Source organism: Struthio camelus, chromosome W, assembly GCF_040807025.1.
Source record: "Struthio camelus isolate bStrCam1 chromosome W, bStrCam1.hap1, whole genome shotgun sequence".
Classification (NCBI taxonomy): domain Eukaryota; kingdom Metazoa; phylum Chordata; class Aves; order Struthioniformes; family Struthionidae; genus Struthio; species Struthio camelus.
This window is the reverse complement of record NC_090981.1, coordinates 11,973,990-11,995,240: the sequence shown is the minus strand read 5'-3', so window position 1 is coordinate 11,995,240 and position 21,251 is coordinate 11,973,990. Positions and strand designations below refer to the sequence as shown.

The 21,251-nt window shown below is 36.6% G+C and overlaps 1 protein-coding gene across 12 annotated transcripts in view; it reads left to right on the top strand.

The window, feature by feature from the left end:
• LOC104149846 (probable global transcription activator SNF2L2) overlaps positions 1–21,251 on the top strand; it is a 138,754-nt gene that overhangs the window by 52,790 nt on the left and 64,713 nt on the right. For all 12 annotated transcript variants that reach the window (XM_068924612.1, XM_068924621.1, XM_068924615.1 and 9 more), the window contains 14 exons: positions 932–1,105; positions 1,345–1,518; positions 4,416–4,586; positions 5,934–5,987; positions 7,586–7,716; positions 7,948–8,008; positions 9,399–9,499; positions 9,791–9,938; positions 11,845–12,008; positions 13,798–13,864; positions 14,412–14,522; positions 16,397–16,639; positions 16,945–17,058; positions 19,406–19,513. In XM_068924612.1, coding sequence (XP_068780713.1) covers positions 932–1,105; positions 1,345–1,518; positions 4,416–4,586; positions 5,934–5,987; positions 7,586–7,716; positions 7,948–8,008; positions 9,399–9,499; positions 9,791–9,938; positions 11,845–12,008; positions 13,798–13,864; positions 14,412–14,522; positions 16,397–16,639; positions 16,945–17,058; positions 19,406–19,513 — 1,821 coding nt within the window. The remainder of the gene's footprint in view (positions 1–931; positions 1,106–1,344; positions 1,519–4,415; positions 4,587–5,933; positions 5,988–7,585; positions 7,717–7,947; positions 8,009–9,398; positions 9,500–9,790; positions 9,939–11,844; positions 12,009–13,797; positions 13,865–14,411; positions 14,523–16,396; positions 16,640–16,944; positions 17,059–19,405; positions 19,514–21,251) is intronic.

The following is a 21,251-nucleotide window of genomic DNA, read 5'->3' as shown; positions in this document are numbered from 1 at the left end:
AAGCCCATTTTCAACACAAATCATAATAGATCTCCTTTTCATGACACTATACTTGTCATGGGTCCTCTTTTATTGGTGCAAGTTGAATGCTCTTTTTGATGTGTGTGACCTTTCTCTGTGACCTCTGTTTTCAGGATTCCCACTGTGACACATGGACTGTGAAAATTAAGCCTAACAAAAGCATATCTAAGATACAAGTTAGATCTTGAGTATATGTAACAGCATCTGAATTTTAGAAAGGGAGTCACAATGCCAGACCGTTCTGGGCCCCTTGTCATTGACTTGCCTGGCTAGCCTAGAAGCAGCAAAGATGTGATTTGTCAGGCCAAGCAAAAATACTTCCTGGAAGAAGTTTTTGGCAGTAGTTGTACCATGTTACCTACATCTTCCTTCCTACTGCCCTTGCACTAATTTATACTGAGGCTTTGTCAGAGGTTAGTTGAAAAGTGGCAGGCTCTCCCTGCTTGCACTGCTGGGACTGAGACTGTATTTTTCCAAGCCTTACACAATTTCCTACTCACTATTCTGTTTCCTGTGTAGCTGATGAACAGTTGTCACCAGTGTTCAGCACCAGCTCTAGAAAAGCATGTAATATCTGTTATTTCATGCTTTACTTGAATGGTGTAACATCTTGACTGGTCCTTTTCATATGAGCAGGATAGTTATTTTCAGCAGTACCTTGTGAGGAAGGAAGAAGCACATGCCTATGGTGTTTGACTCTGTCATCCTACAGAGACTGAAGATTTATTTAGGGAGACAGACCTTTCTGCTGCAATTAAGGAGTTTCAGAACTATAATGGAAAGGGGAAAGGAAGCTGGAAGATCTCCTGGACCATTAAAATTTTACTTTACTGTATTACTGATTAAAGTTGTTCTTCTGTGCATGAAAAATGTTTTTCTTTTGAAGTATTTCTTTTTTTCTCACTGGTAGCTAAGGCAAGAGGTAGTAGCCTGCATGCGTCGTGACACTACACTGGAGACAGCACTGAACTCCAAAGCCTACAAGAGAAGCAAGCGTCAGACTCTGAGGGAGGCCCGTATGACAGAAAAACTTGAGAAACAGCAGAAGATAGAACAAGAGAGGAAACGTAGACAGAAACATCAGGTCTTTTTACTCTTATTAGCTGTTCTCCTAGACACAAAATTGCCATTCAGTTGATTGTTGCATCTTGTTTTGATCTGCCAGTCATCACCATTTTATATTTTATTCACCTTTGGTGATGGAGGCACAAGAAAGCAAGACTATGCAATAAGCAAGCAGAAAACTAAAATTAGAACTTTGGTATTCCTGATCTCAGATCTTGTGCTGTCAAATCTCTGAATTAACTTGTTTTCTTTCTCTAGGAATATCTGAACAGCATATTGCAGCATGCTAAAGATTTTAAAGAATATCATCGGTCAGTGGCTGGGAAAATTCAGAAACTTTCTAAAGCCGTGGCAACTTGGCATGCCAACACTGAGCGTGAGCAGAAAAAGGAAACTGAGAGAATTGAGAAAGAAAGAATGAGAAGGCTAATGGTAATGAATGGGAGAAGGGGTATGACAAGTTTGGCTAAAATTACATACATTCTGATGTACACTCTCAGGTACTTATATATGCTCTTTGCAGAATTAAATCTCTTTAATTCAAGAAGTTTAAAAAGTATAAACCTAAAACTACTGCAGATGAGTCACTTGTATTTCTAATGATGGTAGTGAATTTGACAGTATTCACTTTGAGCTATAGCTACTTTTTTCATAAGATTTTTGATAATATATAATTATCTTTACTACAAGCTTAAAAATTTATCATCCATGCATATCACAGCCATCACTTAATCTCTTCAATGTCATTTGTCAACATTTTTACAACATCGCAGAGATATTAAAAAGTATACAAGTACTTTGTATTCTTTCCATCTATTATAGTTTTGAAAACTATATATGATTAACTTTTTAATGGTATTACTCGGCAACTTTATATATGCACACATACATATCCAATAGCAGTAAATATATACAGCTTTTCCGGGGAATTAATGGTAGTCAGCTCTCATCACCCATTAATTTCCCAGAACCATAGTTCCTCTTGATGCTGTTATTTCATATTCTCTTCCTTCTTTGCACCTGCACAATACCAGTTGCATCTATTTTTAAAAACAGGATTTAATGGTTTTGTGTTTAACCATGTCTCTTCAGAATGCTGTGGAATTGATCAGTGGGCTACTTACATTTCAGGAGTTAAAATAGCTCTGTCTTAGAATTTAAAATATAGACAAAATAGTTTTTATGTACAAGTGTATTAGCAACCAGAGTTAGATTGATTTTTCTTATGAAAAATTTCTATCAGATATGGGTAACTCAGTCTAATACCTTTTTTAATTGTTGAAACATACAGACAGTAGATGACTGAGTAGATCCTCAGTCAAAAACTGAATGTTACAACGTAGCAACAACATAAAAATTAATGTGAATTAACACATTTTCATTGAAACACAGTGCTAATAAAAAAAACATATTTAAGGTGATGTGAAACAAAACTTTAATCCTTGTCCAAAATCTGCTCCCACCAAGCATAAGGACTGAACAGTTAGGTTTTAAATCACTAATGAGGGATAAAATTGCATATGAAATATAAATTAAGGGCTTGCAAAAAAGAAGAACAAATGTTTAGGCTCTATGGCTTTTCTCAAGGTTACATACCAATCTACATTATAGAGCTTCTTTATACTAGCAATAGAGAAAATCCAGCAGTTTATCTGTTCAAGCTGTTACCATGTTAATTATCAGATAAAAATATGACAACTATGAAAAAAGTCTTGCTGTTTTAAAAATATTTTTTACATCCTGAGGTGAATGAGCTTATGTCACTCTGAAATATATATAATATGATATATGATGAAGTCCACAGCTAATAAATACACGATGGATTTGCATGTCCAGAAATGGCACAGAACACTAATATCCAGTGCTTCCTCCTAAAACCTCCTACCCAAGGCCTGTGACTAAGCTCTGCTATCTGAGGCACAGCACTTGATAGGCATCTTCAATTGGGTTTTGCAGTCAGAAGCACTTACCTCGTTCCCTACTAAATGCTTAATTAAATTTTCATGGAACAGCAAAACAAAATGTAGCTAACTATGCATGTTATGCTAGTGGAGTTATTTCCTCTGTTTAAATTTAGTCCAACTGCGATATGTTTTTACAGTTTTTACAGATCTTTAATCCAGTGTAGCAAGAAGTTAATTTTTTATATACTAGAAATTTCTAAAGACTTCATCTCCCTTCGGACACTTGGACTAGCCTAGGAAAATAGGCTATGTCTAAAAGTATGATAGGATGCCAAAACATCCTAGATAGTGTTAAATTCCTTACACAGACTGTTCTTAGATAACTAGGATTAGCAATGGCAATTGTATACCAGGGAGGCTCAGTAACATTTATATATAACACATACAAGAGCATTCATGGTATGCTTCAAAAAGATATCACCAAGAAAAAGAAAAGAAGTACCTTGGCTAGGTTATAATGATACTATATTTAATAATAATAGTCATAGAAGCTTACTTTTTGAGCATTGTAGTTCTGTTGTCTTGAACACTGAAAATGAATTTTACCTTGCAAGTTCTTGCCAGGTTACTGCAGTTCTGGTATGTCTCCAGAAAGGCAAGAGATATTGTTCATATCTCACAATTGTGCTATTTTTATTGAAAGTAGTGGTCTTCAAAATATTTCTTATTTGTGTTTGGTTTTATAAGGCACTGTATACTTCTTCAATTATTAATTTGTTCACTGAGTTATATTGGCCAAAATCTGCAGTGGGCTCTATGATGCTTATATCTCCTGACATGCACAAAGATTTCATTATATCTTTCTGGCATACACAAGTAATATTCCCTGCTATGTCTTATCCCTAACAACATACTTCTGTGGTGCCATAGAGATATGGGAGTTGCTGGACTGACTCAGAGATGTGGCTGATCTGGTCTGACATCCTGTCTCTGACAGTGGCCTGCATCAGATTCTCTATAGGAAGATGAAACAACACCAGAGTAGATAGATGATGGGTAATCTGCCCTAAGGAAAATTTCTTGGTAACACCTGACAGATAAAGATTATTACTTATACTGGGTAAAGGACCAAATAAGAGTTAGTCATCTAGGTCCCATTATCTTTCTATGAGAGTGGGAGATAACTGCGCATTGTGCCTTTGAAAGATCTCTGTAGGAGCCTTATCAAGTCCCTCGGTTTCCCAGCATTGTATCCTGTCTGATGTGCTGTTGCGTATTTTTTTTTCCTTCTCTTTCCTGTTGTAGAATTCTCCCCTTCCCCCCCAAGAGTAGGAGATATTTAAGGTAACACATCATCATTGAGATTGCAATTGTAGATTTTTCTTAGAAACATTTCTCTCATGGATGATTGTCCTGTATTGCTAGGCTGAAGATGAAGAAGGCTACCGTAAGTTGATTGACCAAAAGAAAGATAGACGCCTGGCTTACCTATTGCAGCAGACAGATGAGTATGTGGCTAATCTGACTAATCTGGTATGGGAGCACAAACAGGCACAAGCAGCCAAAGAGAAGAAAAAGAGGAGGAGAAGAAAGAAGGCAAGTAGTTACAACTAACATTTTTATCCCACTTCCCCCTCAAACCCCATTTTGACATTGGTAAATGCAGTGATCTCCAGTTGTCTTACAGAGATCAGAGTGCCTGGAATCTTCTACACTGCTAAATTCTTAACACTGAATGAATTCATATTTCTCTCAAGTCCGTTGTAGGAAATGCTGTATCTTTACTATGCTAACATTATTCCAAAGATGGCAAGAAGGAGATGGGATTAGAAACTTGTGGGTTGAAAGCATCTGATTTACTGATAAACTTCCCATAGGCAAAAATGGGCCAACCATGTAAATTAGAAATAAGACATGACAGTCCAAAATACAATATATCAGAAAAAGCTAGTTTATTCAATTGCAACATATAGAACTGCTTATTTAGACTTCCAGATTCTAAACTCAGTCCGATATTTGGTTTGTAGGACCACTGGAAATAGCCAGAGAAAGAGAACTTTAATAGGTTTATTTTGTATAAATGGGTATTCTGCAAGAAGTATTACTCATTATCTATATTTTAACCATTTAATTTAAGCCTTTTGAAAATTCCCTTTGTATGTTATTAAATATTTCTGAGCAAATTTTTGAAAAAAAATTCTGTAAGTGATAATTAAATAATAATTTATCATTTTTGTGACCCCTAAATTCCTTTTTCTTCCAGAGGATGGGTAAGATGGCCTTAATAGCCCATTTCCATCTCTAGTTTTCATGGTGTGAATGCTCTTACTATCAGCTATAAGAAATAGTGTCTCAGAAATTTCAGTTGCTTGCTGTATATAAACAAAGACTGCCATAGCTAATATTCCTGACAATTTAGCTTTGTAGTGTTTGGACACCAAAAATATATACCACTTAAAATCTTTAAATATACATTGTTTAAAAGCAGTGTTCTACATGTGGTAATAAAAGCCAATATATATAATAAATGGACAATTTTGAAATGACTGACAAAAAAAACATTCCTTATCCCCTCTATCCATCTCCAGGACAGCTGCATATTTTGTTAAGAATATGTTTTTAACGTAGAAGCAGCCCTCTGCCCCCAAAGATGTAGCTTCTTCCGCACCAGAAATCCAGTAGGCTAGCCACTTACCAGGCACAGATTTACCAAGACAACTAAGGGGGTTGTAGATTTTCCATTAATGCTCTTAAGTGCTGTGTGTGCAGTAGTACCTGTGTATATATATCTCCACCTACATCCATCCATATCTTTATTCATCTCCATCCCAGGCTATGCAAATACAAAGCAAAAAACTGTTTATGTTCCAGAATGCTTTCATCATGTAAAATATTTTTATGCTCATAGCTTGACTATAATAGCTTTGCCTCTATTTGTTGTAGAAGGCAGAAGAAAATGCAGAAGGAATGGGATCTGGTCTTGGTCCCGATGGAGAGGTAAGAATTTTACAAGCCTTTTTATTTTGATTGTAGGGTTTGTTTGATTTTTTTTTTAATTTTCTCAGAGCTCATTATAACTTATAGTGTTGGTAAAAGATTACACTATATTCCAGACATCTGACCTCTCTGTTCAGGTAGTACATAGGAGCGAAGGAATTTGTAGAGGTCATATGCCATTGTCATAGCTTAAAAAAAAAAGACGTCCATAAATGCCCAAAGAAGACCTGTTGTTTATAACCAGGAGAAAACCAGTCTGGATTAACATTGGTGCTAACTTGTTTCTCTTCAAAGAATTGAAGTCTACAACAAAGGTACATTGAATCAATCTATCACCGAGTACACTGAAAAATCCTTTTCAGCTTTGGCAGACACTTAAAAATAAATGCTTTTCTTGAGATCAAAATTCATGTATAGTACATTGTTTATTTTTCAAAATGCAATTGTAAGCACAATATATCATCTCATTACTAGAAAATATATTGTTGATGTTGCACATCAATTGCCTTTCTGACGTAGGATAAAATATACTGTCGCAATGGCTTCTCGAGGTAACTGAAGGTACTTTGTCCCTTGGAAGCAACTGAAAATGAAATGTTTTCCCATGTTGTTCTTTGAACACTTAGCTCTCTCTTTTTTTTTTTTTTTGCAATAGAAGCAGGGGAGTATATGCTGCCTCATTAAGAGCTATACTGTTATGTCATTTATTACTCATTTATGTGTAAAGACAACTTGAAAATTCTGCCTATTATTTTACTTAGACTTATCTACACATGAAAATAATATCTTTGCCAGTATAGTTAAAGAACTACAGCAAAATCCTTTAATGTAGATACAGTTACACCAGGAAAATGTACATATATTGCTATAACAATCATTTATGAAAAGAGGACTAAGTTTTATGCTCACTGTATATCATCTTTATACCCATTCACATTTTTTTCCAGTTTTGTGTTTGTATATCTTGGGAAAGGGTTCTTTATTGTGATTATTATTATTAAAAAGAACATTTCTAGCCAAAATAGTTTATAAAGTAGAAAATATGTGGATTGAGAAGGCCAAAGAAATATCAGAGAAATAATTCTGTTCTTTTTTGTTTTGTTAGAGAACCAGAGTAAGTGAAAGGAGTCAGGACAGTGAATCTTTAATTAGGCCTTCTTTGCTTAAAAAGTTAATTAAAATGTTACAGCTCTATTTCTCCATCCATAAAGAAAGAAAAAGGCTGTAAGCTCAATGTTTTTTCCTTATAGATCTCCATCAATATAAGTAGCAAGAGTGAAAGGACTGTAAGCATAATATACTTTCTCTCTTCTTTCAGAGGTCAACAGTTACTTCTGTTCCACACTACTCTCATTCATTTACTTGGAATACTGTGATGCATTTGTGGATATTACATGTAGAGATATGTTACACACAGAAATACTGTGACTTAGTGTTGGCTTGGTAGCAGTGTGGGAAGCTGAGGCTTCAGTAACACATTAACTTCACTGCTTGTTCAGAGTCATAACTTTGCAGTTGCTGTTAACACTCTTCATTACCTGTGGCAAGCACAGGAAGACCAGTTATCTTATATTATAAGATTTCATCTGAATTTTTAGCCCATAGATGAGAGCAGTCAGATGAGTGACCTTCCAGTCAAAGTGACTCACACTGAAACAGGCAAAGTTCTTCTTGGACCAGAAGCACCAAAAGCAAGTCAGCTGGATGCCTGGCTGGAAATGAACCCTGGGTAAGTAGCTAGGAAACCAGTGAAGTTTGTTTTTTTGTATTTGATTTTGGTTTTGTTTTTTTGAGGGGGAGGGGGTGTCAGTTGCATAGCTATTTTTGATGAAACCGTCTTTGTTATCTATTCCATTTACCTTTTAATTTATTAATTGTAAGCTGAGTAGGAAATGTATTGAACCTATTCCATTCCTCCCTTTGTATTTCTAATTCATATTCTTTTGTCTTTTCTGTACAGCTATGAAGTTGCTCCTAGGTCAGACAGTGAAGATGAAAGTGGCTCTGAATATGAGGAGGAGGTAGGTGTGCTTTTTTTTTTTTTAATTTCACATCTAGCAGTGCAGTAGAGCAAAAACATTCTTTTCCTGTATGAAATTTTCTTTTTTTTTATAGACTTAAAGAAATGCAGTAACAAAGTGTCTAATTGTTTTAAACATAATACAAACAGCAAAATACATCCTTTTTACGATGCTATTCACTGCATAGTATTTATCTGTTTTATGTGCTGTAAATGCCTACCTGATAATCTGGCTGAGGGGAAGGGAGAATGTGTTTTACTCTGATTATTAATAATCATGTCCCAGAGCAGACAAGCAGGTTCCTATTTTAAAATACACCTCTTGAAAGAACATACAGTGGCTTTGTGCTGAATAAAGTTAACATCTTTTATCCTCTGGATGCCTCTTTTATCCATTATATAATACTTTTCTACAGAAAGCAATGCTTTCCTAGTCTTAACATTGAAGTATTACCCATTGACAGGATGAGAAAAGACAAATTTTATTGATTGTGGTGTGATCCTGACACACCTTGTGGTGTCCTGACACACATCCTTGTGGTGTTTTGAGTCTGTAAATTGCAAAAGTTCATTAGGGTCATTTTCTACAATGCACATGCAAAGATCTTAATTTTTACAGTTGCATGTCAGCATTTGTAAGCTTTCAGAGTCATTTTGACTTTTTTCCTTGGTAATTCCTCAGTAAGGACAGGTGGCAAAGATATTTTAAGGAAGAAGAGGGATGAAATAGGGCCATTGTAATAAGACATAGTTGGGTACATTCATTTGTCTGCCTATATCATCTTTGATAGATGTAATATTTTAGAGCAATATTTTACTCTATTGGTAAGAATTTAAATTGTTGCACAATACCCTTTTCCTCAAAGGGTTCAAGTATTGTTGAAGAGCCCCCCAGTAAAATCAGAAAAATTTACCGTTTGTCGTCTATTGCAACTGTAGCTAGAAGGGAAATTATAAACAAAGATTAAAAATGTAATCTGTTTTAAAAAAAATAATAAACCAAAAGCTTAAAACAGCATGAATGCAGCAGCTCTTGACAGATTTTTAAGCTATTTTATAGTATCATGCATCTCGAATATGATACAAACATATGCATAATATGCTCCATGAGCAGAGCAGGCAGAGTAAGATTTTTATAAATGAGAGCATTGAAAAGGAAAATACTTTTTCTTAAAGTAGTATGACTTTCTGTTAGTTAATCTATGTCAAATTTTTTTTTTTGTTGCAATGTGTCAAGATAGCTGGCAGTTGAACTTTTTGGTTCGGGTTCCTATCAGTATAAAGTGTTGTTCAGTGAAAGCTGTTAATAAATATGTGAGTGTTAGCCAAAGTTATGACTGAGAAGCACTGGAGAGTGCACCATCTTCCTGTCCTTTTTCCATCTTCTCCAGGATGATGATGAAGAATCAAGCAGGTTAGAAGCAGATGAGAAGATACTTCTGGATCCTAACAGCGAGGAAGTTTCTGAGAAAGATGCTAAACAAATCATTGAGTGAGCTTTGGATTCTCCTTTCTCCTGTCCTGTCCTCAAAATTTGCTTGCTCTAGATCACCATGAGTGGTTGGTTGCAGTAGCACCTGTGACATGCATGTGCAGGAGAAGAAATATGGCCACTTGGTAGTACTTGTGTACTACTTAAAAAATAACTTGTATTCCTCTAAGGATGCATTTCCCGCAGTTGGGGATTTCAACTGCCTCTTTACCACTTGTATAAATAAGTGAACTGTATTGAAAAATATATGTATTTGTGGGAATTTACCTTTATTCTTTTTCTGTTTTCCAGGACAGCCAAACAAGATGTGGATGATGAATACAGTATGCAGTATAATGCTAGAGGGTCTCAATCATACTACACTGTTGCTCATGCAATCACGGAGAGGGTGGAGAAGCAGTCTTCTCTTCTTATTAATGGTACACTAAAACATTATCAGGTAAGAAATCTAGCTGGAGTTAACTTAAGAAGTTCCAAAACCTTTTATTCAAAATAATACCCTGAAGTAGAGTCTTACTCTAGAGCTGACAGTTGCATAATAATGGCCAGGTTCCTGTATAATATACTTTTCATTGAGTAAAGCATGTTAAAATATTTAAAACTTGCATTATGCTAGACATTTCATTACAGTACTTAAAATGACAAACTGTTTGAAAATGTGTGCAGAAACAAAAGATACCTATTACATTAGAAATTGATGAGCATATGGACAACGGGAATGTAGTCTTCTATCCTGGATAAAATGTCATGTGTACTGCTTAAATAATAACATCAACTTTCTACATATACCTGAAACCATCTCTTTTCATTGCACACCAATAGTGTTTTGGTTTTGCCTTCCTTCCCATCAACCCAGTATTTGGATTTTTGCTTATTATTTTAATTTGTTTTTTTAATGATATTTTTCTTCTTTTAATATTTAAAAATTTTAAAATTTGGGCCTTTAGTTACCTCAGTGTGGATCTCTACTGATTGAATTGGTAAAATTGTTCTATACAATGTTAGTTTTATATATGTATTGTTAATGTTAAAGATAAAGTGCACACTTTTCCGGAGAGCTTTACACCAGGAGCGTTGAGGCCTGGTTTTGGTTCTTGTCCTATCACTCTCCCTTTGACTTTTATGCCCTTCTCTGTCCTCTAGATCTTATCCATTTTTTCCTGCCCCGATTTCCTTCTCTTTTTCTCCTTTTTCACATGTTCTTCATTCTTGATTTCAGATAGGCTGCCTCTTCCTTCTCCACGTTGATACATGTCAGTGGAGGAGGATTGATGACATAGGAAAGAGTTTCCTTATTATCAATTCTGCAGCCACTTGTAAGTGGGAGACAATTGCAGAACAAGTTCCGCTTGACACTTCAGTAGAGACAGTCTTCAGAGAATTTAGTACCTAAATATAAATCAATCAGCATATGTGGGAAGCTGATAAATTTACCATATTATTTTGGATAAACTTTCATGGGTACAACAGGTTACTTTTGACATGCAATGTTTTCCCCATACTTCTTAGCTGAACTTTCTCACATCTGTCAATTTACTTCTCTCCTCATGCATGAAACTCATCAAACATCTGGATTGTAGAAGTGGGAATGTGTCTAGATTGCACTTTTATGGGGTAATGCAATATGTACATGCATAGAAGGCTGTGTGACAAGGAAGTAGTTACCGTGCTAGGATGTGGTAGAGTGAGTGTGCCTTCTAGCTAGCCCTGCTAGGTAGATATTCCTTACTACAGTGTTGTGGCTTCTTCCCAGCTCTGGGATTCTACATGCCAGGCATAGTTGATCAGGGCCTGTTCCGACACATGCTGTTGTGGACAGCAAGCACTAAATGGGTGTGTACTGCAAGAGGTTCAAGATGCCAGTGATACAGTCAGGGAGTGTGAAGTAGAGCCAAATGTGAGCATCTTCTGCCTACTACATGAGACTTGATAGGTTTGACTTTGAGAAAGTTTTAGTTGAGACAGATATCTGGCATGAAATTTTACTCCAAAGGTTTTAAATTTGATAGTGTCTAAATTAAAGAACAGAATCTTTTAGTGGTAAATGTTAAACAACCTTAAGTATGGGTGGCAGTGTTAGTCTGCCTACAATACAAAAAACCTTTAGTATATATAAAATCTGACTTTGTAGCATGGGCCATACTGGCCCTAAATAGCAGTGATGACTTTCGTGTAGATGTAAGTCATATCACCTTTTCTAAGACATACTGAGAACCATGTGCACATAGTACTGTGAAAGGAAACACAGCATCTAAGTAGTTAGAGAAGTGAGAACCTCACTTCTTTAATATTAGTGTTATCTACCTATGTGGATTTCAAATAATTGAAATGATTATTTATTTCAGCTCCAGGGCCTGGAATGGATGGTTTCACTCTATAATAACAATTTGAATGGAATTTTAGCTGATGAAATGGGACTAGGAAAAACCATACAGACTATTGCACTCATCACTTATCTGATGGAGCACAAAAGACTAAATGGCCCCTATCTCATCATTGTTCCCCTTTCGTAAGTAAACTCATTTTGCTATTATTCTATGTGTTGCAGACTGGTTTATTAGCAACATGTACTTGTTTTTCACATAAGGACAAGATGAGGTGCATCTTGGAATGACACTAAGCACGTACTCTGAATTTAGCCTGTGATTATTTCTTCCCAACTGATTGTCTAACATTGGAAGGGTGACCAGATGGCTGATAAAAATACTTGGTTTCATTAATTTCACTGTTCACTCTATCGGCATGCTCTGTAGTGTGTTCTACTTACTGTTACTTACTCTTCACGTTAGCCACAAGCGAGGAATGATACTTTTCTTCTTTTATATTATATGTCTGCAATTTTCCCCATTCAGCTTTAAATGTGATATTTGCAATCTGTTGTTAGTTCTTTAAAAGGCACCACATTAAGGATTAGGTAATTGTGCTCTAATGATACTGGATTTTCTTCTAAATACAATATAAGTAGCTGCCCTATATGTAGAAAAATCCATTGTATTCACACCTTGGTCACAAAATGCCAGAGTATGATTATTTGACATGTTTCTCCTTTCTCCTTTTCCCTGGCCTTCCGTGCTATTGCTTTATTTATTGTGATTTTTTTTGAAATATGTTTTACTTTTCTCTACAGGAAAGGTTTTAATCTGTAGCTTTTGTCTTCATGAAAGGTTTTGGTTTAAATGAATACTGCCAGGCACTGAAAAACTTTTGTAGGGCTTTCTTTGGCTCTAAATGATGTGTCTTACAATTGTGTTTGGAAATTCCTTGTCCTTTTAAGTAGAGAATTCATCCACCATCCTTTTGTTGGGAAAGCTATCAATTATGCAGAACACACAGGTGCATGGTAGGGCTGGGATGTGTTTTATTAATAAACTGGCTCTGCTGCAGTAGCCACTGACTAACATAAATGCCAGAGCTTTTCCCAATTCTATGGAAACCAATGCTGAGCTCTAGTGTGAAAGGAAATGGCTGGGGAAAACCTATCATTTAAAACAAAGTTATAAAAACAAAGGGAAAGTGTAAGGGGAAGTGAGTTTTCAGAAGGGTACAGTGGAAAAGCTCAGATATTTTTAAAGTACTCAGTAACAACCTTTTAAGTTTCTAAGAGAGGAGCTGAAACTTGAGTACCTTAAGCCATATTAAAACCCTCTCTTCCCTCTCTTCCCTCCCTTCCCCCGACACCCATTGGACCAGGTTGGCACTGCCCTGGCATATCCAATGACCTCACAAGCAAAACCGATATTTTATGTTGCCATATCATGCTGACAATCCACTTTTACCCATTTTAAAGACTGTTCATTGTGATCATACAGCTGAAACCATACAGTGCAAAAATGAAGCTGCATAGTGGCAATAGCATATCATTACAGCTGAATACAGATGTATTTTACTGTAGACTTCATATATCTGAAAAGTTGCAGGCTCAATTTATGAGAGATGAGCAACTTACAATGACACAATTTTTTTCTGTGTAGGTATGCCTTCCCCTTAGTATGTCTCAAAATACAAAGGTATACTTAAAATACTTTGCTGAATTGGTCTGAAAGAAGCCCCTTAATATAAGGGGAAGACACATTTTTCCCACTTTTTTTCTATTTTCTCCCCTCTCAAATAAAGATACAGATATTCTGATAGAATATATTATGTGCTTCTTTTTTAATATACTGTTTATTATAGGGGGTACAAGAAAAGTATTGAGAATCCAACATTCACTGGGTAACAGATGGCATAATTATGAAGTTTAAATTTTTTTTGAACAAATCATGAAATATATTATTTTTGCATATTAATCTCTTATTTAGGACTTTATCCAACTGGACATACGAATTTGACAAATGGGCTCCTTCTGTGGTGAAAATATCTTACAAGGTTTGATTTTTTTTTTATATGAACATAAAGCTGAAAGAATAAACCCTGTTTTTTCCTCAGCCCATACATTCATTTGTAAACTGTGTTTGCTTGTAAAGTTTTGTCATGTACATCATGTACTAAGCAGTGAGAGTTAATCATCCCAAGAAGATTACTGTAATTACTTTCAGTTAGTGAAATGTAGAAGAAAATTGTTAAATATCATATTGCAAGGATTTGCTGAGAGTAATACAAATGATAAATACTGCACACTTTGTATACAGCTGAATATTTTGTTGTTTGGCTACTGCAGTTCCTATAAAGCCAAGCAATTACTAAGGAGACTAGACTGCCGGCTGTATGCTTCCGTTCCCATATAAACAGAGCTTTACAGTCCAGCATCCAGTTAAGGAAACCACTCTTGAAGGAGTCCGGAATATCTCAATATATTGTGTATGATTTTGCAAGATTACAAGGTCATATATTTGTTCTTCCTCTGCTAATTCATGACTGTATTACATAGAAAGATAGGCATATCTGTTTTCTTCATCCTTTGTCTCTCTTTTAGGGGACACCTGCCATGCGTCGCTCACTTGTTCCTCAGCTTCGAAGTGGAAAATTTAATGTTCTTTTAACTACTTATGAATACATAATAAAGGACAAACATATTCTTGCTAAGGTAATAATGAATGTCTGTCATCTCTTAACAGCAAACCCTTCAAGATATCATCTTATTTGATGCCTAGCACAAAACACCTGTTTTTGGTTTATAGTCCTGGTTTGTTGTTTTTTCTTGCTAAAAATTAGCCCTTTCATCTACTTTTTGATTCCCTTGTTAACGATTGGACTTCTCAGTCTCATTTCTCCTTCCTGAAAACACCAGGATTTTCCTGGATATGTTTCAGAGAATAATTTTATTGCTCTGGAATTTTGTCAGTACTGTAGACTTACCTGTCTCTAGAAAAGTGTGATTTTTCTTTCCACTGCCTTGATAGCATTTATCCTAATCTGCTGTCTTGACCCTACTTCTCTAGTTCTGTTTCAGAGCTGAAGCTTGCTATTATTACAACCTCTCCAGCTGCATGGTGTGTTTTTCCCAAGTGGCCACCTATATCATGAATTTGATATTCAGACACTTTATTACATAAGGCTCAGTTTTTAAAAGCTCACAAACTGTGGATATTGGTGCCTCAGATGTAATGAATTAATTTGAAAACTGTATGATAGTGTAAGAGTATTTTATAAAATACACACAAACCTGGCCAGGTTTTGCCATACTGAGAAACCTTGTGATCTTATTGTCTTCCTTTTATCCTATTATATATTTAGATCTCTCATTTGTCCTCTCTGGAACAAAGACAGTACATCATCTTAGCATATTTCTGAATGGTTGAAAACAGTTTTAGTCTGTACAGTTTTTCTTTCCCTCTAGTTTTTGCCCACCCTTGCTAAAAGATAAGAGCAGGGAACAGCAATGTGGCACCCAACCTTTCCTGTGCAATGGGATTATGTAGCATCTGATGAAAACACTTGAGGACTACAAACTGAGGCCTTACTGGTCATATGATCAGTATGTCATAGCCTTGTTATGTTGCTGTAGACACGTGCACACCCCATCACGTGACTCAGATGTTACACATAACTATGAACAGAGTTATGATGGGGGGAAATAAATATATTTTTGGTTATGTGACACATGCTTGTCCACTGTTTATCTGGCCCATTTCTTGCCAATTACTGAGGGTCTCGGCAAGAGTGTAAAGAAGCAAGAGGCACTGAAAGCTTGACATCTGTAACAAAGGGGGTTGAGGCAGTACCTGCTTAAAAAACAATAAAAACAATAAAAGCCTAAACAGCTGACATGAAGTGTCTGAAAGGATCAATCTAAAGAACTCCCTGAATCACTGAGGTGCTGAGTGGCCCACCAAACTCATCCTATGGAGTATAGGTTGGCTACCCATGTCTTAGCACAGAAAGTAATAAAGACCCTGGCAGTTTTCTTTCAACATCTGCTCTGACTATATTAAAGTTTTATTTAAGAAGATGCAGTGACTTGAGATGTCCTTAATTATGTTGCTTCATTTTGGGGTTAGAAGAAAGGGTTTAGCTGAATCAAAGCAAAGTTCAGGGTTACTGTCTTCTGGGAGAATACAGTTATTTCATCTGAAAATGCCTTTGCCTCCTGTCTAGTTTCTTCTTTCTAACAGTTTCATTTGGATTTCTTGTGCTCTTTTTCTTCCCCAGTAAGACAAATTCTGGCCTTACAGCCTTATAGTGCCAGTCTCCTGATTTCCTCCCAAGAAGTGGGAGGAATTGGCTGTTTGCTGATGCAAGCTTATTTATAGATGTAGCCTTCCAAGTGTTTGTTTCTCCTATTGTTGTTTGTGAGACCACTAATGCTTGGATAATGCCAGATTTGACTTTCCAGTCATTCAACAATAATGACTGATGTTTCAGCTTTGAAATGTTCCTATTTTAAACCTTACTGGGAGGAATTTGGCTCTAATTCTGATGATCTCTGATCTGTATTTTCTTTAACGGCTTTTCTTGCAGATTCGATGGAAATACATGATAGTAGATGAAGGCCATCGAATGAAGAACCATCACTGCAAGCTGACTCAGGTCTTGAACACTCACTATGTGGCCCCTAGGCGGATACTGTTGACTGGGACTCCACTGCAGAACAAATTGCCTGAACTTTGGGCTCTTCTCAACTTCCTCCTCCCTACCATTTTCAAGAGCTGCAGCACCTTTGAACAATGGTTCAACGCTCCATTTGCCATGACTGGAGAAAGGGTACTGTGATGGTTTCTTTAAAGTTAAAGTTTCCATTAGGATAGAAACAAAATGGAGGCCATACTGTAGGAATAGTCTTTGAACTCTCCTTTATGCTCAAATAATTAACATACTTAAAAGCCACCTTTATTACAGCTTTAAAAGTCTTCATTTAAGTGTCTTTTTCTGGACTTTGAGTAAATTTAGTTGTAACATACAAGTAATTACTGCAAACATTTATAGTGAGAAATAATCTTTCACATAATCACAAAGACATTACATAATGCACTGAGTTGTCTTGTTGTGACTTTTATAAATTTTTGTAGGTGGACTTAAATGAGGAAGAGACTATCCTGATCATCCGCCGTCTCCACAAAGTGCTCCGACCCTTCTTGCTGAGGAGACTGAAAAAAGAAGTTGAATCGCAGCTGCCAGAAAAGGTTTGCAATAGGAAGGATTTTTATACTTTTTTTGAGCATTATATAACATTGCTTTTGAAATGTATCCTATAAAAGAGGACTTATTAAGTGTCTATTGTTGTTGTGGTTTGTGTGTTTTTAACTCTTTGCAAAGAAATACTAGCCACTGAGGAATCCTGGTTTCTGCATTCTCATTCTTAATCCTCAATCCTACAGCTTTAATTCTGTATGTAGTCACCCATGGTTTATATAAGACATGTAGCTTGTTTCCGTAGTATTTGGTTTCAAGGCATTAATGAAAGCCAGCCATATCCTGAGGGTCAGATTGTGCCACTCTTTCATGCACTGAGTAGAAACTTTGCTCATTGAATTGTTTCACTAAAACTCCTAAAGGACTATGTGACATTCATAAAGTTAGCAGAATTTGACCGTGAGTTAACTTTTCAGGACTCTTGAGTTGTGTGAAGTGTTTTGTTTGACTTGTACATGTGTCTTATAACCAGTCTGTGCATCCCAGAATGTAAAATTCAACTCTGATTTCAAAGACCACTATTTTTATTTCCAGGCAACTCAACCTACGCATACCCCTGCCCTCCTTTGTGATCCTGAGTCCCCTTCCCCTTTTGTCCTTCCCAAAAAAACACAGTAACAACCAAAAAGCAAAACTGAAGGCAGGTTGGGGGGGGGGAGGGCATTTGATTCTTTGTCTGTACAAATGCTCAGTGATAGCATTTAAGGAGAATACTTTTAATTAAAAATCTAAAAAATTAGAACTTTATGAAGATTATTGCTATTTTGACCTGTTCCCCTAAATGTCATATTCACGATAGCCTCCTATGCAGCAATTATTTGAGCTTGAAAGATAGATCTGAAAATTTTGTCTGACTTTATACCAGGAAAATCTCATTACTGAAATTTTTATCACATTTCAATTTTCTGTCAATTAGAGCCACTATATTTTATAGATCAATTAAGAGACATGGGAGAAAAAGGAATTATAAATTGCATATGCACTGTTACTTAATGGAGCACATTTCTTTTTATTTCCATCCTCCTGTTTAAACAAAAAACATCTCTGACTTGGACTGTCAGACTTTGTGACACAAGTCTGTTAGTGACAGTTCCATCTGGTCTGACAGGCCCCTGATAAAGATGCTATTGAATGGATATTCACATTTCTCTTACCTGTGAGCTCATCCTTCTGAGATGAAAATAACATATTGATATGCTTAGTCATAGAATCATATAGGTTGGAAGGGACCCCTGGAGGTCTCTAGTGCAAACCCCACCCCTGCTCAGAGCAGGTTACTCAGGCCTTGTCCAGTTGAATTTTGAATATCTCCAAGGATGGAGATCTCACAACGTCTCTGGGTTCCTGTTCTAGTGTTTGACCACCCTCATGGGGAAAATTTGTCCTTATATCTAATCGAAATTTCCCACGTTCCAACTTGTGACCGTTGCCCCTTGTCCTTGTGCCACATGTTTCCAAGAAGATTCTGGGTCAGCCTTTTCTATACACTCCCATTCAGTAGTTGAAGAAAGCAATAAGGTCTCCCCTGAGTCTTCTTAAGGCTGAACAAGCCCAGTTCCCTCAGCCTCTCCTCATATGTCATGTGCTCCAGTCCTCTGACCATCTTGGTGGCCCTCTGTTGGACTCACTCTAGTATGTCCATGTCTGCCCTGTAGTGGGGAGACCAAAGCTGGGCACAGTACTCCAGATGTGGTCTCACCAGTGCTCAATAGAGGGCAAGGATCACCCACAAATTTGCTGAGAGTGCATTCTGTCCCATCATCCAGGTCATTCATAAAGACGTTAAACACTATTGGCCAAAGTATTGACCCATAAGGGACACCAGTGATAACTGATTGCCAGTTGGACATTGTACTACTGAGCACAACCCTTTGAGCCTGGCAGTCCAGCCAAATTTCCACCCATCTTATTGTCAACTTATCCAGTCCATATCTCACCAGTTTGGCTATAAGGATACTATGGGAGACTGTGCCAAAGCCCTTGCTAAAGTCAAGGTAAACAACATCCACTGCTCTCCCATTGTCCACACAGCTAGTCATCTTATTGCAGAAGGCTATCAGGTTGCTCAGGCATGCCAATCCACAATCATGCCCTTAGAAACTGTGTGTCTTGTAGTAACCATAAATCCCACAGATTATCTTTTGAAATATTCATTGCTATGCTTGCAAGTGGATTGCAGCTTGGTTAAATTAAAGGTACTGTTAGGATGAAGATCAAAAATGTATAGTTTTTGTTTTGTTTTTTAGGAGGGCAAGGACCTGGATTTAAAATCTTACTGAAATGATTATATCTTGATAAAACTTTACACTGTGTTTGTTAATTGTATTTTTACACTAGGTTGAATATGTAATCAAATGTGACATGTCAGCTCTTCAGAAGATCCTGTACCGCCACATGCAAGCCAAGGGAATCCTTCTCACAGATGGTTCTGAGAAAGATAAGAAGGTACAAAGGGGGAAACTAGAACATTTAAGGAACATTATGATTATGAACATTATGATTATGAACATTTTGATTACATTATGATCATGTGTTTACTACATGACTTTTTTTTAATTAATAAGTAGATTCTTACCACAGATATCTCTGAGGAAAGAAATCTCAATTAGATACGTTTGTGTTTTAAAATACAATAGTTTGTACTCTCTATACATAAGGTAAAATATTGCCTTGTATTCACTATAGTTAAGATGCATTTCTGAGAACAATGTTTAAAAAAATCAGTTTTTCTCTTGACTGAGTTTAATCCAATAAAAAAAACATGACTAATTGGGATTGTGGCAGCACTGGCTCTCAGAGCCATTACTTAAGCACAAATCTTGTTTTGGCCAGCTAGGGTATGCATGCTTGTGTTCATACATACAAATAACATCTGTTCATGCAAAAAGATGTTAAAAGAAAAATAAGATGCAAAGTCATGTAGTCATATATTAGAATATATATCTTAGGACTTTGGCACCTGATAAGTTATTGTAGAGAAGACAAGTTACCATGCATCAGCTTATCTGTAAATACAGTTTTTACATTGCAATAGATGTGAGGTAGGTTGGATTTACCATGGGATTCCTCAGAGTAAGATCATGTAGACACTTACCACAGAGCAGATGGCATGTAGCAGCTTGTATGTATGCCAGTCCCCTACTTTGGCTCCATTATGTGCGTTTTCATGATACAATATGATCACATACTGTTTTTCCACCTGCCTCCTGCAGATTTCATTGTCACAATGGATGATATTTGTTGTTCAATATTTTATTTTGTTTTAACCTCTTAGTGTGATCCAATGTGTTGTTTTCTGTTGACTATTTAAACCCTGCTCTAAAAACAAAGTTAGTCCTTTCCTCATAGGATCTTCTATGACATTCATTTCTATAGGTTCTGAGTAGTTTGCCAACATTGATTTACTTGTTTTTGTTGTATTTTTAATGTAATTCTGTAGCTCCCATTTTTTAAGCCTTAGAAAATGTCATTTGTCACATTTACATCCAAGGTAGGTCATTGAGATGATTGGAAGTTTAGAAGCACTATGCAGACCTATGCCAGAGGTTTGAGTTACCTGAATAACTGATAGCAGTTACCTTTTACAATGCAATATTTGATGTGGTTGAGGGTTTAATACATATTTATTTGGTGACAGAAGAGCAATGAGACTGGGGAGTCTTCAATTTGCTCTGAGTTCTGGAGAGATGGTACTTGAATGGATGTTGTCTCTCCTGCTCATCTTCCCCTATTCCTCACCTGACTGTGACCCCTTTTGTCATAACCACTTTGACTGGTCCATGTCACAGTGTATTTTCTTCCTCATCCCAACATCTTCTGCTAGTTCAGTTCTCTATGCCTAAATAGGCCCAGTTTCTTGGCACAGCCATTCCTGTTACCCTTTCTCTGACTCAAGATTTGTGTGCAGTCACCTTACTCAACTAAATAGAGGCCAGCCATCTCCATGCCCTCATTCCATGTTCCCAATCCACCTCAGCAGGTTTATGTCCACCTCAGCATTGCCTATCTTTCATCCTGTTCCTTGTTGTAACTCCTCCCAGTTTCATTTTGCATCCCAGACTTCTGCTTGCCTCCTTATCTGGTCTCTCTTCTTATTCACTAGCTCAGAATCTTCTCTCTGCTTTTTCCTTCCTTGCTCCCCTGCCCAGCTCTTTGCCTTAACCAGTTCCAATTGCCTCTGCTG